The sequence below is a fragment of the Triticum aestivum genome, chromosome 6D (genome assembly GCF_018294505.1).
Source record: "Triticum aestivum cultivar Chinese Spring chromosome 6D, IWGSC CS RefSeq v2.1, whole genome shotgun sequence".
Lineage (NCBI taxonomy): Eukaryota > Viridiplantae > Streptophyta > Magnoliopsida > Poales > Poaceae > Triticum > Triticum aestivum.
This window is the reverse complement of record NC_057811.1, coordinates 173,908,927-173,931,664: the sequence shown is the minus strand read 5'-3', so window position 1 is coordinate 173,931,664 and position 22,738 is coordinate 173,908,927. Positions and strand designations below refer to the sequence as shown.

The 22,738-nt window shown below is 45.5% G+C and overlaps 2 protein-coding genes across 2 annotated transcripts; one reads left to right on the top strand and one right to left on the bottom strand.

The window, feature by feature from the left end:
* The first annotated feature begins 14,176 nt into the window (after window positions 1-14,176).
* Window positions 14,177-16,628, top strand: LOC123141400 (adenine nucleotide transporter BT1, chloroplastic/amyloplastic/mitochondrial). The gene is made up of 4 exons (XM_044560560.1): window positions 14,177-14,260; window positions 14,922-15,503; window positions 15,592-15,753; window positions 15,846-16,628. The coding sequence occupies exons 2-4, from the start codon at window positions 14,922-14,924 to the stop codon at window positions 16,389-16,391; spliced, it is 1,290 nt and encodes a 429-aa protein (XP_044416495.1). The 5' UTR covers window positions 14,177-14,260; the 3' UTR covers window positions 16,392-16,628.
* Window positions 16,629-19,032: 2,404 nt separating this feature from the next.
* LOC123144360 (uncharacterized protein At2g34160) lies at window positions 19,033-21,439 on the bottom strand. Its single transcript, XM_044563462.1, has 5 exons — window positions 21,123-21,439; window positions 20,831-20,879; window positions 19,562-19,624; window positions 19,421-19,485; window positions 19,033-19,329 (listed from the first exon to the last, which is right to left on the bottom strand). The coding sequence occupies exons 1-5, from the start codon at window positions 21,264-21,266 to the stop codon at window positions 19,231-19,233; spliced, it is 420 nt and encodes a 139-aa protein (XP_044419397.1). The 5' UTR covers window positions 21,267-21,439; the 3' UTR covers window positions 19,033-19,230.
* Window positions 21,440-22,738: the final 1,299 nt, after the last annotated feature.

The following is a 22,738-nucleotide window of genomic DNA, read 5'->3' as shown; positions in this document are numbered from 1 at the left end:
CGCCGACTGGTGGGTCCCGCCGGCTGCCGGCTTCTTGGTCGACAGGCCGGCCCCACCGCCTAGGGTCTTGTCGGCGGCTGCTTACTGTAGCCTCGCCCTTGATGATGAGGGCTTCGTTGAGGTAAGCGTGGCTACAGTGGGCCGCCTCGGGGGCTCTCACTGTAGCCTTACCTCGTCTTGTCTCCTTAATGTGGCTCATGCTTCGAGGGAGGGGGTAGCCGGCTTCTGGGGGCCGGCTACGCCCTTGGCCGACTGGGGGAGGCCGGGCCGCCTTCACGCCTCTCTCTGGCTGAAGGGGCCCGCCGCCCGTGGGCCGTACGGGAGTCTGTCGTGGATGACGTTGAGGCTAGCATGGCTACAGTGCCGAGCCGAACGGGAGACGGCCGTCCCGTACGGCCTCCTGTGGCCATGCCTGCCTCGGGCTTCGGGGGTAGTGGGCCGCACTGTGGCCACACCCCGTCTTGTCGTCGTTATGTGGGTGTAGCTTTGGTGGTTGTGGTCTCGGCTGGCTTCTTGGAGTCGGCGCTCTTCGAGGCCGGCTTCCTGGAGTCGGCCACCCCGCGGATATCCTGGGGGGGAGGTTGCTGAGGCTGGGCCGCCTCCCGTGAGTCGGCTTCGGGGGTAGCCGGCCAGGGGAGGCGGTCCAATGCTTGGAGTGCTTGGAGGCCCAAAGGCCTGATAATTTTTTTAGAAGAACCAGGGGCAGTCGGTTAGGCTACCCGTGGCCATTTACTCCGACAAACCCCATGAGAAGAATTATGCCACGCATGATTTGGAGTTAGCAGCCGTAGTGCATGCGTTGAAGACATGGAGACATTTTCTCATTGGAAACCATTGTGAGGTGTACACGGATCACAAGAGTTTGAAGTACATTTTCACGCAGAAGGAGTTGAATCTCAGGCAAAGGAGATGGTTGGAGCTCATTAAGGATTATGATATGAGATTGCATTATCACCCAGGGAAGGCTAACGTAGTAGTTGATGCGTTGAGCCGCAAGAGCCATGTTAACACCCTCATGACCGGAGAGTTACCGAAATTATTAGCCAAGGATCTTCGCGAGCTATGTTTGGAGATAGTTCCAAGAGGCTATTTAGCAACATTGGAGATTCAGCCTACCTTGATGGAAAAGATCAGAGAAGCTCAGAAGACAGACAAGGAGATTGACGAGATAAAGGAAAGGATGAGCAAAGGAAAAGCCAAGGGATTTCGTGAGGATGAGCACGATACCTTATGGTTTGAGGACCGCGTTTATGTGCCCAATGATTCGGAGATCAGGAAGTTGATCTTGCAAGAGGCCCATGATTCACCGTATTCGATTCACCCAGGAAATACCAAGATGTATTTGGATTTGAAGGATACTTTCTGGTGGACCGGAATGAAGAAGGATATTGCGGAGTATGTAGCAGTTTGTGATGTATGTCAGAGAGTGAAGGCAGAGCATCAGAAGCCAGCAGGATTGCTACAGCCATTGCCGATACCCGAATGGAAGTGGGATAAACTAGGCATGGATTTTATCACAGGATTGCCCAGGACTCGTTCAGGCTATGACTCAATATGGGTTGTAGTCGATCGTTTGACGAAAGTAGCTCATTTCATCCCAGTGAAGACCACTTACACCGGTGCTAAGTTGGCAAAGATATACATGACCAAAATCGTATGTTTGCATGGAGTTCCGAGGACCATTGTATCAGACAGAGGAACCCAGTTTACCTCGAAGTTCTGGAATCAGTTACATGAAACTTTGGGAACCAGGCTAGAATTCAGTACAGCCTTTCACCCACAGGCAGATGGACAGACCGAGAGAGTCAATCAGATTTTGGAAGATATGCTGAGAGCATGTGCGCTAGCTTATGGATCCAGTTGGGACGACAATTTGCCATATGCAGAGTTTTCTTACAACAACAGTTATCAAACCAGTCTGAAGATGGCCCCTTTCAAAGCTTTGTACGGAAGGAGGTGTAGAACACCATTGTTATGGGACGAAGTTGGAGACCGCCAGTTGTTTGGACCAGATTTGATTAAGGAATCAGAACAGAAAGTGAAGTTGATTCGCGATAGGCTCAAGGTAGCCCAGTCCAGGCAGAAGAGTTACGCGGATTCTAAACGTAAGGAGACAGTTCACGAAGTCGGAGACAGAGTTTATCTTCGAGTATCACCACTTCGAGGAGTGAAGCGCTTTGGAGTTAAGGGAAAGTTAGCGCCCCGTTTTATCGGACCATACCGAGTTTTGGAGCGTATGGGAGAAGTTGCTTACAAGCTGGAATTGCCTGAAGGATTGTCAGTAGTTCATGATGTATTTCACGTTTCTCAGTTGAAGAAGTGCCACGCAGAGATGGCTGAGATACCACTGAGAGATACCGTGCCGCTGGAAGCGATTCAGTTGGAAAGTGATTTGACCTATGAGGAGAAACCAGTTAAGATTCTTGATTATGCCAGTCGAGTCACCCGCAGCAAGGTTATCAAGTTTTGCAAAGTTCAGTGGAGTCACCACACTGAAGATGAAGCCACCTGGGAACGAGAGGAAGATCTACGGAAAAACCACTCTCACCTATTTTCTAGCCAACCTGAATCTCGAGGGCGAGATTCATCTTAAGGGGGTAGGTTTGTAACATCCCAAATTTTCAATTTGGAATGTTATACATTAGATCATCATTGCATAGCATATTTTATTGCATTTTGGCAAATCCTCGAAAAATCCTAAGCAACTCAAGGACCCTCGGAGAGAGTTGGGGATTTCCTGGTTTTCATATTTGATTTTATCAAATAATAAGACGAGGATTTTTTTTTCGTTTTAATTATTTTCCCTCCGAGAAATATTTCGTATTAAAATAAATGAGAGGAGAAAATATGACTTCTCCAAAATAATTGAAATATTGGAGGAAAAATATTAAATTCAAATATTTGATTTTATTCGGATTTTATTTGCAATTTTAATTGCATTAAAAAAATTGCACGTTTTCAAAACTACATTTTTTTGGGGCCAAGAAAATGTTCAACTTGTTCTAATTATTTTAATTAGACGGTGAAATTTTGTTTTAGCATTTTTGGATTTTTATTTATTTTTCTATAATTTTTTTAAATTCGGCGAAAATTATTTAAAAAAAGAAAAAAAACGCCGAGCACGCCAACTGGGCCGAAGCCCAGCCGACGGCCCAGCCAGCCCCGCGCCTCGTCTCCCTCCTGGAGTTGGACGCCGCCGCCGTGTCGCGCTAGGACACCGCCGCCGCCTTGCCCCCTCCCCCACGCCACCCCCTCCCCTCCTATAAGTACCCCCGACCCCGCCCCCTCTCCCTCACCCCGTTCCCCACCCCGAGGAGCACGACGCCGAGCCGAAGCCCAACACCGGAGCCGAGCCGCCGCCGCCGCGGGAAGCCCCGAACGCCGCCGCCCTCGTCGCCCCTCGTCGCCCCCGACGACCCCGCAGCCCCGTGGCCCCTCGCCGCCCTCTCCCGAGCCCGCCGGAGCCCCGCCCGACCCCGCCGGAGTCCCGCCGGACCGAGGTAGCTGAACGCCGCCGCCGTGCCGGTTTTTTTTTAAACCGCTCGGTTTATATTTTTTTTCCGAACCCTAGATTTTTTAAATAGATCGGTTTATTTTTTTCCGGTTTAATTAATTAGTGAACGTTCACCGATCCGTTCGTTTTAACGAACGCGTTCGTCGGTTAGTCGCTGTTAACGAACGTCCGTTCGTTTAACTGTTCGTCAGTTTTCTTTTTCGTCGGATTTTCCGCGATTATTCCAGATCGCGATTTCTGATCGGATCTTCGTTCTGGTTTATCTTTTCGCTCGTTTATCGGAATCAGGCGATTCAAGCGCCTAGAGTTTCGTCTCGAAATTCTCTTTCCGTTTGACCTACTCAAACAAGTTTTTGCTACTGTAAAATTTGACCTAGATCCAGATTAGTAAACGAAGCTTGTTTCTTTCGCCGTTTGACTTTCGTTGCTTCGTTCGATTTGTTTCTTTTTGCAAACCGGAGTTCTTAAGTTGAACTTTCTGGTTAGATTGTTATTTGAGTTTTACCTATGCATTTGATGAGTGCTTATTGTATGCTTGTTTGTTTGCGATAGAGTACCCGGAGTGCGCCGCTTGCTACTTCGAATCGCTAAGTTTCACGGATCATCAGCAAGGCAAGTAACATGTTGATCATACCTCTTTTACTACCCAGTTTTATTGCATTAGACCAACCCTCAAACATTGCATTGTTAGGATCTAATTAAATTGTGGGTATTGGGAAGTAGTGAGGTAGTACCTATTGCCCTGTTTATTATCAAACCCTTGGGAGTTACTTCTACGTTTGCTTATATTGCTATGCTATGCTCGTAGACGTGGATTGGGTTTGAGTGAATTTCCATGACAGATGTGAGATTGTTAATTAATGGTTTACTTAAGGTGGCAACTAAAACTCACATCTGGGTGGATTGAGGCACCTGGAGAACCCAGTGTTGCCTGTTTTTCTAAGGACCGCCACCCAGGCTCAAAGGGATCATAAGATTATTCATGCTAGAAACTTCCGTGTGCAGCCACAAGCTATTATGGGCTCTAGCATAGTTGAGTAGGTTACATGATCTCTTGAAGAGGTGGGCTAGCAGATGTAGGGGAAAGTAGGTGTAACTGTCCACCCGGAGTAAAGAGTTATTGTTTCTGAAAGACTGTGTCTCGGTCATCCGTTTCTCAAACATCATGTAGTGCGAGAATCAAGCGGAGGCGATCGAGTCTTGTGGGGAAAAGTGCGCAAACCTCTGCGGAGTGTACAAACTAATCATGGTTAGTCGTGTCCCCGGTTATGGACATCTTGAGTATTTAGTACTTGGATTATCATGTGAATCTCATCACCATGTTACTTTAATTAATTTTATTGGGTTAATGATGATACTTAATTGGGATTGAGATGCTGTCAACCATCTCAATGTTTAACAACCACCATGATAGTTAAAGAAAATTTATTCCTTTGCAGTAGGGAAAAATTGGCTTTTCGCAAAACTGTAACCATAGAGCCTTCTACCAGCCATATATGCATGTAGTATAGCATTATTATGTTCATTACTCTCTATGTGTTACATTGCCAGCATATTCCATGTGCTGACCCGTTTTCAGGCTGCAACGTTTTATGTTGCAGACTTTTCAGACGACGAGTAAGGTGCCTTAGGTCATGGTCTTATACTCAGTGATGCCGTTGGAGTTGATGGACTCGCTTATCTTCCAAGTCTTCCGCTGTTATCGTATTTAGATGGCCTTAAGCCATAATTATCATACTTATTTCTCTTTTGAGATACTCGATGTAATAAGTGTGTGATTGCTACTCTGTTATAAATCCTCCATTTGTACTGTGCGTGTCAACATTACTGATCCAGGGATGACACTAAAGCACAGAGCACAGACTGTTTGAGGTCTGGTCGCTACAATGGCCCCCGACTCTATTTCCTATCATATATTAAAACCAAAAATACCCTGCAATTTTATTTTATTTATTTTATTTTATAATTTAGTTATATCTATTTACCAAAACCCATACAATTTAATCTTTCTCAATACCGTTGAGGGATTGACAACCCCTCTACGCGTTGGGTTGCAAGTATTTGTTGTTTGTGTGCAAGTGTTGTTTACATAGTGTTGCCTGGTTCTCCTACTGGATTGGTAACCTTGGTTTCATAACTGAGTGAAATACTTATCTCTCCTGTACTGTATCATTCTCTCCTCTTCGGGGAAATCCTAACGCAGCTCACAAGTAGTAGGTTCGTTTGACCTAGCTTCGCCTCTATAAATTCTCTAAAATCGTGAAACTAACAAAGGAGTCCACGAAATACTTTTTCCGTCGCCGCAAGTTCCAGAACCATGAGATCCCATCTAGAGGCCTTTTCCGGCACTCTGCCAGAGGGGGATTCAATCACGGAGGGGCTCTTCATCATCCTTGCTGCCCTCTGATGATGCGTGAGTAGTTTACCGCGGACCTATGGGTCCATAGTTAGTAGCTAGATGGCTCATTCTCTCTTTTTGATCTTCAATACAATGTTATCCTCGGTGTTCTTGGAGATCTATTTGATGTAATGCCTTTTTGCGGTGTATTTGTTGGGATCCGATGAATTGTGAGTTTATGATCAGATCTATCCATGAATATTATTTGAGTTTTCTCTGAACTCTTGTATGCATGATTGTTATAGCCTCATATTTCTTCTTCGATTTATTGGTTTGGTTTGGCCAACTAGATTGATTTATCTTGCCATGGGAAGAGGTGCTTTGTGATGGGTTCGATCTTGCGGTGCTCAATCCCAGTGACAGAAAGGGACATGACACACATGTATCGTTGCTATTAAGGGTAACAAGATGGGGATTATTTAATACGTGAGTTTATCTTGTCTACATCATGTCATCTTGCTTAAGGCGTTACTCCGTTCTTCCATCAACTTAATACATGCAGGATAGCGGTCGATGTGTGGAGTAATAGTAGTAGACGCAGAATCATTTCGGTCTACTTGTCTCAGACGTGATGCCTATATACATGATCATTGCCTTGGATATCGTCATAATTATTTGATTTTCTCTCAATTTCCCAATAGTAATTTGTCTACCCACCATACGCTATTTTTATGAGAGAATCCTCTAGTGAAAACTATGGGCCCCGAGTCTATTTTCTATCATATATTAAAACCAAAAATATCTTGCTGCAATTTACTTTTATTTATTTATTTTGTATTTTTTCCAATCTATCTATCAAAAACTATGTCATTTAATCTTGCTCGTAACCGTTGAGGGATTGACAACCCATCTACGCGTTGGGTTGCAAGTATTTGTTGTTTGTGTGCAGGTGCTATTTACGTAGTGTTGCTTGGTTCTCCTACTAGATTATAACCTTGTTTTCATAATCGAGGGAAATACTTATCTCTACTATACTGCATCATCCTCTCCTCTTCGAGGAAATCCCAACGTAGCTCACAAGTAGCAGTACTCAGGAGGCACGGAAATGGAAGCAGAATATCTCCACAGATTCTGCTGGTTCTGATAGTGCAATAGAAGGTCGAAGTCCACTGGATAAATGTACAGACACAGTATCCCCTGCTACACCAGTTGTAAAACATACCAAAGACAAACGAAAAGTTGCCACCAAACAAGCAACGACAGCCCTAGCGGATGCAACACCTTCTTCCACAGTACCAACATGTACACGAGTTAGTCGTTCATTAACTTTGCTAGCGGAAAGTTCCCAAGCTCCTTTGCGACCTGACACTACTTCTGAAGCACTCTTGACACAAGAGGACTTGGCAAGATCATATGAACCTTGTGAGCTTCAACACCAAGAAGGTAGTTGATCGAGTCAAGTTACAGTTGCATGCTTCTTTATATGTAGTCTCGCAGTTTGATGTACACTAACACTACCCATGTTCGTTGTTGAACTAGCACCTAGGCGCAAGAGGAAACATACATCAGGGATAATGCTCGATAGGTTAACTAAATCTGAAGGAGGAAGAATGGAGATCTATTTTGAGGCAGGTTTAAAAAGGCCACGTGATGCTACAGAGTCAGACAAGTTAGTATCAGAGGCAGCCGTTGTCGTTAGGTATCATGCACATATCCTCCCAACATGGATTCAGTACAGGAATGACAAAGACAAAACCCAGTTTAACACCTTCCTCGACCATTTATCTGTAATTATGGTTATTTGTGGAAATTAGTAATATCGCCTTGCTCTGTCCCATACTTTCTTGGTCGCTGGTAATGAGACTCCCATAACTTTCAACAGATGAGGTTTAAGTTGGATCGGCAAGATGATGCACCCAGACAAGCATGCACTCATGTTTTCAAGTCTGCTCTACGACAGTATTGGTACAACCTGAGGAGAATTCACTTTGAAGGCAAGGCAAACAGTGAACTTACCCAAACATCTCCAGTGGAAAATATAACGCATGAAGACTGGAGAGCCCTTGTTAAACACTGGTCTGATCCAAAGTATCAAGTATGTTATACATATGTGATCAGATCACATGTTGAACTCATATTTACACATGCGCCTTACAAATATATCTTCTTATAGGTGAGTTGTTCAAAGAACAAGGCCAACCGTACGAAAGTGAGATTCCAACAGATGACATGATCTCGTAGCTATATTGCACACTGCGAGGCTCTTGTAACTAGCTGTTGTTTCACTCTTTTGGCTGTGCCATATTATCATATATATATTGACTTGTTCCAAATGTAGAGGAAGGCCCGCAAGGACCAAAAAGTACTTGAACCATATGCGGTGGAAATCTTGAAGGACTGTCACACCAGCAAGATGAAGGGCATGAGTACACCAGTCAAAGCCGCTATTGTAAGTCCTTAATCCTCATGCCTTCGAACAACTAGTTACTCTGACTTGTGCATTAAACTGCATGATTTGCAGCCAATGTCAATTACTCTTTTTCAATTTATACACAGTTGTCTTAACGTATCATTGCATCTTACAAGGTTTAAAAGAGAGGAATGATGTTCCTTTGCTCTTGATCTGTAATCTAGTTCCGTGCTGGACTTGCCCACACAACGTTACAATTGTCTATTTGTCTCATCTCAGTTGTTTTGTGATATAAATGATGTCATACTATGCTCATCGTATTATAAACTTTGTCTCTTTATCCTTAGTTGTCAATACAATGTGAAGAAATAGACAATACATTAGCCATGGTACATGGTCATATGTTTGGAACCTGGTTTTATTATGTACTTTGCAGTAAAATACAACTCATATTTTACACGGCTTCACCAAAATAAGTTCTGTATATAGACCAAAACTATTCTGTTTGGTTTTGCTGTCTCATTAATAACTTCTATTCTGGTACTACTAGTGTACAAACTCAACTTTTCAGCAAGCTGTGGAACAAATGGTGGAACCGCCATAGCCTCCTGAAGGTGATGAGGCAACCATAACCGCAATGTCACCTCTTGCTGTAGTGGGTCAGTATCTCTCCAGTAACAGTGCCAAAAGCACCTTCCTGGGTAGTACTGGGTTGGTTGTTAAGGCAACCTCGTCCAAACTGCCTCATGAACAAGATCTGCAAGCTCGACAGAATGATATATCTGTGCTCTAGACACATGTCCAATCCCTAACAGAGAGCCTTTGTGAAACAAGGACAACCATTGTTCGATGTCGTCAAGATATGCATGGTTTTAAAACCAGACTATCATACATTTCCTATGTTGTTCAGGAGGCTAGGAGAAACTAAGGTGAATGTTATGGTGCTCCATCAGACACTACAGCATGAAAATGTACCAGTCAGGTCAAATGATCTGAGTTTCTGAACTTCTGATGGTGCATTTATCTGCCGGACTGTAAACTTTTATGTCAGCCCTCCTTTTGTTATATGGTTGTAATTTGTGTTGTTGCGATGCAACACTTGTTCTTAACGAGCAGCGATCGGCTGAAGAAAATAGCAAGCCATTTTTGTATAGTATAGGGTCTTCCCTATATTTGCACTGGTGGCGAACTTTGATGCCCAGTGGATGTAATCTGTGCAATTGCCATAATAGCCTAGCGTTAGTTGCTTGCTTATTTATTTCCTTAGTCTTCTTTTTCCTTGGTTTTCTAGTGGCCACAATAACCATGGGCCACATACGGACTGTGGTAACCATGGGCCTGCTACCTGCTGTTAGTGACCATGGGCAATCTACGGGCCGTAGGATCAATGGGCCTCCTACGGGTTGTAGGATCCATTGGCCACACATGGGCCCTACAATTCGTGGGCCAAGACCGGACCGCAATTTGGGCCGTAAATGGTCCAAATTGGTAACGTTAATGGGCCGGAATACATGACGGGATGAAAATAGCCCAATGGGTAAACATGCCACAAACGGGCCGATTATAACCACAGGCTGAATTTGGCCCATTAGCAGAATGGGCCAGTAACGGACCGTAAGTAATCGAGGGCCGAAAATGAGCCCAAAAATTTATGGGCCCTTAGAAGGCCGAAAGATAACATGGGTTGGAAACGTCCCAACTGAATCATGGGCCATTAATGGTTCCAAAGCAATGTACTATTCATTATGGGCCAGAATCAGCACAGGTCGTTAAAGGGATACAGATGGCCTCATATGGGCTGAATAACATCACGGGCCATATATGGACCCAAAGTGACAACGGGCTGGATTCATATTGGACGGCCCATATGACTGGGCTGAATTCGGGAAGGCCATAACGGCCTTGAGTTTCCGGGCCGTAAATGGGCTACATGCATACTCGCCGTTAATAGGCTTTCCATTGGCCGGCCCGCTAACTTTTTACCAAGTCAAACGGCTGGTCCTTTTAACCTAAATGGGTCACTGTTGGGCTGTTCCACGTGTCGACGTATAATAGGCGCATCCCGTCCATTGGATGAATGACATTTATCGCGATTCCAGCTGACACGTGGATCCTCTGGCCAATGAAAAGTTTACACATGGAAAATCCCCATTGGTCGAGGGTGTTAACGGGTTATCGGATCCAAACCGAAACCCGATAGCTTAACGGCGACCCATTACGGTGGATGCCACATGTCGGTTACCCTTCACGAAAGCACTTCCATGACACGCCATTTATCTTCATGGAAGTGGACACTTTCGTGATGATAATTTGAGTATTCTCATGGAACACTTCTACGACAGCACTGGTATGACTATCTTGATTCTGTCATAAAATCATCACGGATGTACATGCATGACAGAAAATGTGACCTACTGTGACAAAGACGTATCGTCACGAAAGTGTTCTTTTTCTAGTGAGAGGCGGTATCTTGTCGCAATCACGATATCAAACCGACTTGGTTTCCAAGTCAAACTTACCGGACAAGTAAACAATGAACTTGTCTGTCAAGACACCAAAAAATAAAACGGCAAAAGGAAGTTGCACCCTGCAAGGCAACGGACTGGCACACGCATGTGGTCTTCTCTTTCTCTTCTCAACACACCACTTAGAGTGGTGGAGAGAACCCTCTATAAAAAGAGGCCCAACACTTCCTCAGCTAGTGGTATGGGACTAAACTTTAGCACCACACCACCACTTTCCATTTTTCTCATGGGCTCATTTGAGATTCCAGAATTTGTTAGAGCGTCTACAACCAGACTTGGCAAATCCGACCCCTCAAACGTTCGCGGACGTGCCCAGGCGCGTCCCCGGACGGTGGCCGGTCACGTCGCAAATATTTGATTCTACAACCGGATACCCCAAATTAGAAATCTCAAATCCATATTATTACATGCAACATAAACCGATCTTTAAGCGGAGCTCGTCCGGCTCCGCTGTGCCCACATCTGGCGGCCGACTGCGCTCCATAGAGTGTTGGTCTGGTCGTCGGCAAGGTAGAGTAACGCATGGGACACGAGCCGGCTCACGGGACTCAAGGCTTCTCCGTCTCCCATGCATGCCCTACTCTTCCTCGTCAGAGCCCGGAACCCGGACAGTACCGGTGGACGTCATATCGATGATGGATCCGTCCTGGGATGGGCCGGCGACATCCACCATGACGTGGTTGCGGCGCCCGGAGTGGTGCACCATATAGGGTGCCGGAGAATGTGACTCCGCCTCGCCAACGTCCATCGCTGCGAGGGCTACCACCGCCTCCCGTGCCCGCTGCCTCGCACAGTGGCACATCGCGCCATGTTTGCGTCGGACGACGCCCATGGTGCACCCATGGCCTCGGCGCACCAACGGAGGGGTTGCGCGTCCGCCAGTGCGTTCGGACGCCAGCCGGACTGCACCGCCTTCGGTGAGGCGGCGATGGCACACCTAGCGCCTAATCCATGCGCCATATGGGCGGACACAATGGATTCCCAACAAAAGGAGTCTGAGCGCTGCCGTCGAGCGGCCTCCTCTTGGGAGCGGCGGAGCGCAAGCCGGACGACCATCTCCTCCTCGGGGCCGTGTGGGATGAGCTCGAGATCGACGGATCTGGAAGTGTTGGACTTGGATCCACTGCCTGCCATTCCGGAGAAGGCCGGAGATCGCCAGATGAAAGCTTGTGTGGCAGAAGGGAGTGAAATGAAGTGGCTAGGGTTTGATCCGTCAAGCGGATGGGAAGGAATATATGTGGGGTCGAGTGGGTCAAGGTGGGCGGGCTCCGACGTGGTGGACGCGTCCGGGCGCCCCTATATCCGTCCCAGATTTGGGCTGGATATTAGAGGTGTCGGTCAGTCCTGGGCGTTTGAGGTCCGTTTGAGGCGGGTTTAGGGTGGCCGGCTGTAGATGCTCCACTAGCGATTGCGACCTCATAGCCACTCGACCAGGCAAGTTTCTTGATTAAAATTGCAGCGCACGACCTAATGAACTGATGGTAGCATAGAACCGGGCTGTTGTACTCTAGCGAATTTGAATCAGGTACTGTAGCGAACTAGAATAATTTACTGTGGTGATAGTTTTTGTTTGAAAAAAGTGTACTTTTTTAAAAGTGTATACTTTGGAATTGTGCAAGCATTTTTAGAATTTATGAAAAAATTGTTGGCAACAGGAATATATTTTTCGAATATGTGAACAAATTGTGAAAACACGAACATTTTTAAATGTTTTGAACAAATATTTGGAAAATAGCACATTTCATGAAATTCCGAACAAAAATTCATGACTACGAACATTTTCAGAATCTATGAACAAAAATTGAAAATTTGAACTTTTCATCAAATTCCCCAAAAAATAGAACAACGAACATATTTAAAATTTTGACCAAATTTTAAAACCGTGAATTTTTTGAATTTTTAACAAATTCTAGAAGAACAGGAACAGTTTTTGAATTTTTTTAACAAATTTTAGAAATTGCGAACAAAATTGTGAAAAAGAGAACATTTTTTGAAACACGAACATTTTCAATTTTTTTGTGAACAAATACTTGAAAAAATGGAACATTCCATGCCCGAATAAAAAATCATGACTACGCACATTTTTAGAATTTGTGAAAAAATAGAAAATTGGAACTTTTCATCAAATTCCCAAAATAAATTGGAACAGCAAACATATTTAAAATTTTGACCAAATTTTGAAACCGTGAACATTTTTTGTATTGTGAACAAATTTTAAAAGAACGGGAACTATTTTTTGAATTTGTGAACAAAATTTTGAAATTCCAAACAAAATTATGAAACGAGAACATTTTTTAAATTGTGAACAAATTTTGAAAATGAGAATATTTTTTCGAAATTGCTGAACTTTTTTTGAAAAAGGTGAACAAAATTTTGAAAAAGAGAACATTTTCTGAAATTCTGAACAATAATTGAATTTTTTGAACAAAATAAACAGGAAAAAGAAAAAATAAAAAAGGGGAGAAAGTGAAAAACTAAAGGGAGAAGAATAAAAAATAATAAAAAGAAACATAAATAAAAAAGAAAATAAACTTGGAAAAAGGACATAAAAATGAAAGAAAATAAAAAAAGTAAAGAAAAGTAAAAAAGAAACATAATAAGGAAAACGTAAAGAGAAATAAACAGCAAAATGAAAAACAAGCAGGAAAAAGAAAACAAAAAAAATATAACAAGCAAAACAAGGAAAATCCCGGTTCAGGAACCTTCTAGAAGGTTCCTAAAACCGGAAAAACCCTGGCCGGAAACCTCGAGAAGTTCCAAAAACCAGGATTGCTGAAGCTATTAAACGGGCCGGCCCAAGCAGATTGGTAGCTCGATGTCCCTGCGGGAAACAACGACAGTTTGACGCAGCGAGCGTCCGTTAGGGAATTCCCCATGTAGACTCCTGGTTAATTACATCTTGATACATCAGGAAAGATCTAAAGCAGCGTGTGTGCCTGGCGGTCTGGCCAGCGTGACCCGGCTGCTGTGTGCACCCCTCGCGGCTACCCACCAGTTTCTGTCGCCTTCTTCGTCCGCGAGAAGGAACTGAACTGGCAAAAACAAAGGCTGTTGCGGCTGGCGAGTGCGGATCCATGCACGCATGAGACACACGCATGTCCGAAGCAGACGAAGCCATTCTTCTTCTTTTTGATGGAAGCAGACGAGGCCATTCTCGCGTATGCACAGATTGGCACAGACGGCTCCAAATCCACTTCGACGATTAGACCGGATTGCCCTTCATGTCCGACAGATCTGGCAACCGTGTGCGGTGGTAATGTGGTGCGGTTGAGGGGCAAAGATGGCAGAGGCCATGGGAAAGGCCGGGCTTCGTTGCTCACTGGACACGCCAACTGATGGAGAGAGTGCTAAAACGGGTATAAAATGGCCGTCGAGCCACCCCCATTCCCAACAACGAGAGAGGCCAGTGAGGGAGTGAAGGACTGAAGAACTCCTAGCCAGGGCACGTATCAGTTCTGTCTTCCTTCCTCGAGGTATGCGTATAACTAGACTGCACAACAGTCTCGATATTCGTTTTTCTTATTCATGACTAGGGGTTGGCTCAAAGAGAAATAAGCTGAATATATTTTACTCGCTCAGTTTATAATAAAGCACGTTAATTTTAATGCATAGAAATGAACTTTATGTCATTCGTATATATAACCGGGTCAAAAATAGTACTGGTTCATATAATTTTCATTTAAATAATTTGTTACCTTGAATAGATGCGTGTGTGAACGTTTTTTGTTTCCTTTTTCTTTTCAAAAGTACGCAAATTACGTACTATATTTTTATAGAAGGATGAAGTTTGATTACAAAAGACCCAACGAGATGCGCGTGTGAATGTTTTCGGTTTTCATCCAGCTTAGATTCTGTCCTTTTATGTACCTGATGCGTGTGTGAGCGTTTTTAGTATTGTTTGTCAGTACCTCAGTGTTAAATTGGATTATAACCAAATCTGCTCTTAAGATCTACTAATTCCATCACCATAATGCCATTTTGAGTGATCTTGGTGTTCCCTTGTGTGTTTTATGGCTTGCATGGACATTTTTAGGTTTTTGTGATATGAATTGAGCTGATCTTAGTCTTGCTCACAACTTACTAGCTCTTTCGCCCTTGCATATAATAATCCTTTATGTGTTCGAGTTGAATCAGATGGCGGCGGCAATGGCGGCAACGACAATGGTGACCAAGAACAACCGCGCCTCGCTCGCCATGGACAAGAAGAACTGGTTACTGAGGCCGGTCCCTGAGATCGCCTTCCCTTGGAGCTCGAAGCCCGAGACCAGGAGCTTGGACTTCCCACGCATGGCTCTGTTCGCCAGCGTGGGACTCAGCCTGTCCCACGGCGCCCAGCCGGTGGCGCGCGAGCATGACGGGAAGGCTCGGCCCGCCGACGACGTCGCGCACCAGCTCGCAGCCGCGGGCGAGGCGGGCGTCCAGAAGGCCCAGAAGGCGAAAAAGGCCAAGAAGCAGCAGCTGGGTCTGAGGAAGGTGAGGGTCAAGATCGGCAACCCGCACCTGCGGCGGCTGGTCAGCGGCGCCATCGCCGGCGCCGTGTCGAGGACTTTCGTGGCGCCCCTGGAGACGATCAGGACGCACCTGATGGTGGGAAGCTCCGGCGCCGACTCCATGGCCGGGGTTTTCCGGTGGATCATGGGGACGGAGGGGTGGCCCGGCCTCTTCCGCGGCAACGCCGTCAACGTCCTCCGCGTCGCGCCAAGCAAGGCCATCGAGGCAAGCCAGCCACCTCACGTGTTTTTCGTTCAAATTTCGTACTGTGATGCGACATGCAGTGTCCCTGACTCCACATGGCGCGGTGCAGCACTTCACTTACGACACGGCGAAGAAGTACCTAACCCCGGAGGCCGGCCAGCCAGCCAAGGTCCCCATCCCCACGCCGCTCGTCGCCGGAGCGCTCGCCGGAGTGGCCTCAACCCTGTGCACCTATCCCATGGAGCTCGTCAAGACCCGTCTCACCATCGAGGTGAGAACACAGAATTCCAGCACGTACAGTACTGTATCTCAACCAGTAGTGGCAGTGCCATCTGACTGACGACCCCGTTGCGTTGCATGCAGAAGGACGTGTACGACAACCTCCTCCACGCGTTCGTCAAGATCGTGCGCGACGAAGGCCCCGGGGAGCTGTACCGCGGGCTGGCGCCGAGCCTGATCGGCGTGGTGCCGTACGCGGCGGCCAACTTCTACGCCTACGAGACGCTGCGCGGCGTGTACCGCCGCGCGTCGGGGAAGGAGGAGGTGGGCAACGTGCCGACGCTGCTGATCGGGTCCGCGGCGGGCGCCATAGCCAGCACCGCCACGTTCCCGCTGGAGGTGGCGCGGAAGCAGATGCAGGTGGGCGCCGTGGGCGGGAGGCAGGTCTACAAGAACGTCCTGCACGCCATGTACTGCATCCTCAAGAACGAGGGCACCGCCGGACTCTACCGCGGGCTCGGCCCCAGCTGCATCAAGCTCATGCCCGCCGCCGGCATCTCCTTCATGTGCTACGAGGCCTGCAAGAAGATACTCGTCGACGACAAAGAAGACGAGCCCCAGGAGGAGACGGAGACCGGACAGGCAGGAGGACAGGCGGCGCCCAAGAGCTCCAACGGTGCTCGCCCATGAACGCGATGAAGCATTATGGTGACCGTCAAAATCAGAAGAAAATGCGTGATTTGAAATTTTGAAGTGTAGAGCCTAGTGCGATTGAATCCTAAGCTGGAAGTGGCGCCTTAGAAGTTGAATTTCGTTTTGTTCAGGGAACATGCTCTGTTTCAGTAATGCCGAAGATTGATTTATGGCACCTTTCTGATCAATTCAATAAGAAAGAAGTCCACTTTTGGACCTTCAACTTTGCCCCAATCTCACTTTTGGCCCTAGAACTTTCAAGCAGTCCAAAGCATAAAACTGAAACTGAGCTCACTAATGCCTACTTCTTTTGGCGGTTTCTAAAATAATCCCCCCTCCCTAGCTTGTTACAGAAGCCGGTAACTAATTTACAAGCCCCAATAAATATGAGGCCGGCTTCTAAAATAAGTTGGGGAAGGGGTGGCTTATGACGAGCCTAAGTAGTTTATCTTTTTAGGCCCTACAGTGGTTTTAACATGAAATCCTAGGAGGACACCAGAGCATATCAAGTACTCCCACTAGTGAAATACTCCCAAGTGTTTTTGTCTGTTAAAAAAAAGGTTTTCATCCGTACATAGGTTTCTTTAAATTGTAAAATAAGTAGTTCACAATGTATGGAATTTCAGAACCAACTTCACTGTGTTTCTCGAGAAAAACAAATATACAAATTTACCGTTAATAGTGTTAATGGGCCGAATTAATATCACAATTTAAACTAGATACTATTTCCTTTTTTGTTTCTAGAGAATTTAGATATGAGACTCTGAAGGTGTTTGGATCGGCAACGTAAACACGAACTTAAAGGGTATCAAATTGCATTACTAATAATCACAATCCAGGCCCCTAAAAAAATCACAATCCGGGTCCTTAAAAAAATCACAATCCATACCAAAAAATTTGTAATAATCACAGTCTTCGTGGCTTATTGTAAACAAAAACAGTCTCTATGACTTGATCCAAGAAATGACCATAGGCGATCGGACTTTTTCTTCCTCCCGCAGCGCCGCCGCTGGTCCTCCCCACCTTCAATGGCCATTTGGGCCACAGAAGTGCGGAGCACCTCTGGCACCGCAGGCGGGAGGGACCCTGCTCTCGTTCTTATTAGGTGTCTTACCTTCGATGGCCATTTGGGCCGCAGAGGTGCGGAGGACCTTTGGCAACGCAGGCAGGAGGGACCCTGTTCTCGTTCTTATTAGGTGTCTTACCTTCGATGGCCATTTGGGCCGCAGAGGTGCGGAGGACCTCTGCCACCGCAGGCGGGAGGGACCCTGCTCTCGTTCTTATTTGGTGTCTTGGTTGGAGTTGTGCAGCGATGGTGATGTTCCTCGAGCTATGTTTCGTTACTAAGGATTTGACCCCCTAGAGGATCCAATCCACACACGTGTTGGGTTGACCCCGCGCCCTTCACCCCTTCCCTGCAGCAACGGCGGGATTAGTTCCACGCATATGGAGGTCGTTTTTTCGGTCAAAACCATAGGGTTGCGAGGGGATTTGACAGGGTTTCTATCCCCGTCGGGTATATAATGCACTGTATGAAGCAGACAAGGATAAATCCCCGACCGCGACAATCCTGGCCGATCCACGAGGTTTTGACCCCAATCCCTGGGGGTGTGGGGGAGTAAGAATAATGTCCCTCACGTTCAATCCTCTTCCCGGCAACGCGTGTAGCATCGTCGAAGGGCGTGTGGTGGTGACCTCGCGGGGATCAGTGCTGGTCTCAGGTGGATCTGTTTGGATCAGGTCTTCATTTGTCTTTGTTTATGTGTTTAGGTTTGATCCTTTTGATCTACGACTATAGATCTAAAGTTTCTCTCGCAAATTATTATTATTATTGCATTGTTAATGTAAAGATAACAATGGAGTAAAACAGAACATGTTGCCGCTGCTCGATTTCTTCTGAACCGCTAGTTTCTCGCCCCAGCGGCGTCGTCAACGACGGACACGCTCAGCTTGACAATGGCGGCCCCCTTGATCAAGACAATCCACCGGCACGAGAAAAACCCAGCAGCGCCTCAACACAACAAGGGCATCAGGGATTCGAGCGAAAGAAGACAAGGCAGACACGTCAAGGGGATGCTGCAATTGCAACGGCTCAGACAGCTTCGACTGATCGGCATCATCGTCGGACGGCGCATCCGAGGACGGCGGCGTCAAGAAGAGGCTGTGAGGAATTCCTGTGAATTGTACCGTGAGTAGAGGATAGCTTCTCATGAGGCTCGTTGGCTATCTAGTTCGGCAACGAATGAAATGGAATAAAAGAAGACGGCTTTGGCCGATATTGCTTACTCTTGTCTGTGGCGACTACATCGATAAAACCAGCTGACATAGACCCTGTCAACAAAAAATAAAACAGCTCACATTGACGGTATATTAGCCAAAATCCTGGGGAGTCCAAACCTGAACTGCGACAGTTTGAAAAACTGAAGGACCAGAAGTGAACTTGGGGCAAAATTTTGTTCATCCAATAATGATCTAAGCTGCATCTGCAACGTGTGTTGTACTACTAAGAGATCTTTTTAGTTGATTATATCTTGAAATTCACTCCTTGGTAAATAAACCTCGCGTGACTCTGAATGGGTATGGCACACCACACGCGTAATAGGAGAAACGGCCAACCAAAAATGCACGCGAGGACAAATGAAGAGCGTATCAGACTCATAATCCCATTATCACAAGTTGCCATGTAACCCTAACAAATCAACAAAAAGCGCACTAAAATAAGCTGCGCCCTTACTTGATTATGCAAGCACTTGTCTCTTGTCGACACAATAGACTAAAACACAGCAAACAGCAGAAGAACAGTAAAATTAAGCTACAACAGGAACCTTCCAAGTGTTCAGCTTTGCTCTTCCTCAGCGCCCGCTGCCTCCCTCTCCTCTGCAGCGGCAGCCATCAGTTCATCGAATTTCTCCGTCTTGCCAATCAATATTTCGATCTGGCCAGTACAGGTTATGAGAGTAAGGAAAAACAGTCATGTGGATAAATCATGGTAAGTACGGTCCGTATGTCATCCGAAGAACACTAACCTTGGCCTTCTGGATAGGGCGGTTCCTTGTATCATCTTTGACATCGACAGTAGATGTCATTATTTCTGCAAGTAATTTCGACCAAGTTATAAAACTGAAAAGAGGACATAATCGAGCAGAATTATGAGAAACGAGACTCACTCTTCTCAACAGCAAGGCCGTTATTTTTTAGAATTTCCGCAACAGTCACCACAGTCGCAATAGCTGAAAGGACAAAGTTTAAAATAGTTTCATCACGACAAAAAAAGGAATGTAGATAAATAACAGACAGGCAGACAGTAACAAAGGGTCATGCTGACCAACTTAGAAAATAAACCAAGCATCCATACACAAGTGTTGTAGCATTATTATCATGAGTATATGACACATCCATGTAAATTTAACCTTACAAATAGTCTAACCAAAATTAATATCATATTAAGGCGCCTAAAACCACTGTAACCCAAGGCTTAAATAGCAACACACAGGTGCAAAAGCTGGCTACTAGACTTCAGCTACAACTGACAGCAGAACGCTATGATGCAGAAAATAATTTTTGGAGAACAATGTCATCAGCAGTTTCTGATTTAATGTAATTATTACATGTCCAGAGCTAGATGACTGTTGGCTGGACATATTATTACATCAGCACAAACTTGCCCATACAAGCAATATCGATTTGATGATCAATGAGCAATGAAAACTGTTTTTAGTACTCCCTCCACCTCTATTTACGTGAGGTCATCGTTTCTCATGATCAAAGTTTGACCATCATTTTGACCAATAATATGTTGGTCGTATGTCACAAAAATTATACCATTTGAATTTTTAATACGAATGTAATGGTATAAATTTAATGACACATGGCCCATGTTTTGTTGGTCAAATCAAAGGTCAAAGTTGAACCTAGAAATACATGAGTGCCATGTAAATAGAGACAGAGGGAGTATCAATTGTCAGTTCTTTGCATGGCAGGTACTTTATTCTTGAGCCTAGTCTTTTGCGAACTTCCCAGAATAGTATAATTTACTTTTCCACAGCCTTTATGAACAGAATAGGCAAGTGTAATCTTCCCACAACCAGGTGGGAGATCGAACTTCAAATTCTTATTAGTAAAAAAAGTAACATAAATTGCGGTATTAAGCTAAAGGGCTCAGACTGAGATGAAGGAAGAACATCAATTGTAGGCAAGCAAGAACTATGTGACATGAATGTAGACCCCCCCCCCCCCCCCCCCCCCCTTTAAATGAGCTGCAACAACCACAGTTAGCAGGTAATAAAATGCCGCTCATGGACAAGCAGAAAGATACCCATCACAGTATAACAAGTCGTCAACATTCATACGCAAATGCATACGGCAAATCATTGCCAAAGTAACATAACAGAGGCCTAAACTGATACAAAAATACGCTTCAGCGAGTGAAGATTTACCCATGCCGAGGGCCGAGAGCTCCACCTCTTCGTGCAGCTGCATGTACCTCTGCACACAAACAGCATCATAAACCAAATTAGTCTTGTTGATTTCATGGTAAATGTTAGCAGGACACCCAAATCCAATCAAATCACTCGCAAAGATATCTCCTCGGCGGACCCCTCCTACGCAAAGAGGACAACCCTCTCTAGAGTTTAACCCCCCAACAGATGTGCCCCTAAAACCCGGAAGAAATCCCCAACCAACGGCAGGCTTCTCTCATCCACTCGTCCACAGGACTTGATTCCCTACCTTGGCGAGGTTGACGTAGAAGAAGAGGGGCTTCTTGGTGTTGGAGACCTGGATGCGGTTCTTCTTGTGCCCCTCCGCTCCCGCCGTCGCCGCTGCTCCTTCCGCTATGGTAAGGTTGTTCACCGCCTCCGTCACCTCCTCCATGGCTGCCGCCGACGCCGCGCGAGAACAGCAACACTGGCTGGCTACGGGGACTTGAGGGGAGCACGAGTAGAGAGATTTCGGCGGCGACGGAGGGGGGGAAGCCCTGTCTCAGCTTCGGGGTTTTATACGGGGTAGGGTTACGGGGTTTGGGGCTGTTCCGGTTTTTCCCTCTTCTTGCAGTCGGAGTCTGGCCCTAGCAAAACCTTCGGTGAACAAGCGAAAGACTGAAATAGACGGTGTTCAGCTAGATTTTCCCCAGTTTTTGTGACGTTTCCCACCTCAACATTGCATTTTGTGTTGCATTTGTTATTATTATTTTTGAAATGGCCTAAGGCCGTATATACTATCACACGCAAACTTCATCATGTGCCGGGCTGGGCCGGATTTCAGACCGGGCTTGTGAAACTAGAAGACTAAGTCTGGCCCAAGACCAAATATAGCTATTTTCTCATGTCCGAGCCCGGCCTAAAAAACAGCTTGAAGCCTGAAAACCTGCCCTAACACTATTTTTTAGCCTACGCATGTGCAAGTCTGGTCGAAAATAAAAAAATAGAAGCTCAAGCCCGGCTCGAATCCTCTTTCATGTTGTAAAATGAAGCCCGGGCCCCACCCGAAAGGCAAACCCGGGTTGGGCTGCTCATGATCAAGTTTAATCACAAGTCCTTACAAACACACTCATATAGAAAAATAAAATTGCATTCAAAGCCTTAAGGAGGGGATCCAGTTCCTAACTCATAAGGACCATGTCGTTGTGAGCGGAGGGCATCTTATGTTAGGACCAGTGGTGATTTTTCATGTAGTTGTTGATCAACAATTGTCGGTTTTTTTATTCTGTCTTTGCAAAACGGACTGTAGAAACTTTAAGGGCCCATATGTTCGGAATGGATGTTTTCTGAATAAGTACATATTTTTACTATCCTTTTTGCCTTGTATAAATACTGCAAAATCACTTATCAATAAATGACACACAATTTTTTGTTCATTGTGTGATTATATTACTTATACTAATCTAAACATGTTGCCTCGGAGTACCCGATACTCCATATTGTATATCTTAGTGTCATTAGATCTAGCAAATCCAATGGGTTGGGCGTACTTTATTTATTTTTGGGTATCTCCAAAGCACCAAGGATACTAGCCTATTCTTGTAAATTCACGAATTTTGGACATCAATACTATGGATCATGTTTCTAGGGACTATTTCTATTGTTCATGAGATTATGATGTTGCATAAATCAAATGTGTTTGTATTACTTGATTCGCAAAAAAATGTTTGTATTACTTAGGAATGAAGGACCTCGTAAATGGCGGAGTGTTGGAGCATAACCAAATATGGAGATGAAGGCAAACGCACAAGGAATGAACATGGAAATTCAAGCACAAATATCAGGACGTTGGAGTCAGCATAATGCATAAATATGTATAGGTGTTGCGGCACTTTATCTTTGGGCTAGGCTCATATATTTTGAAAT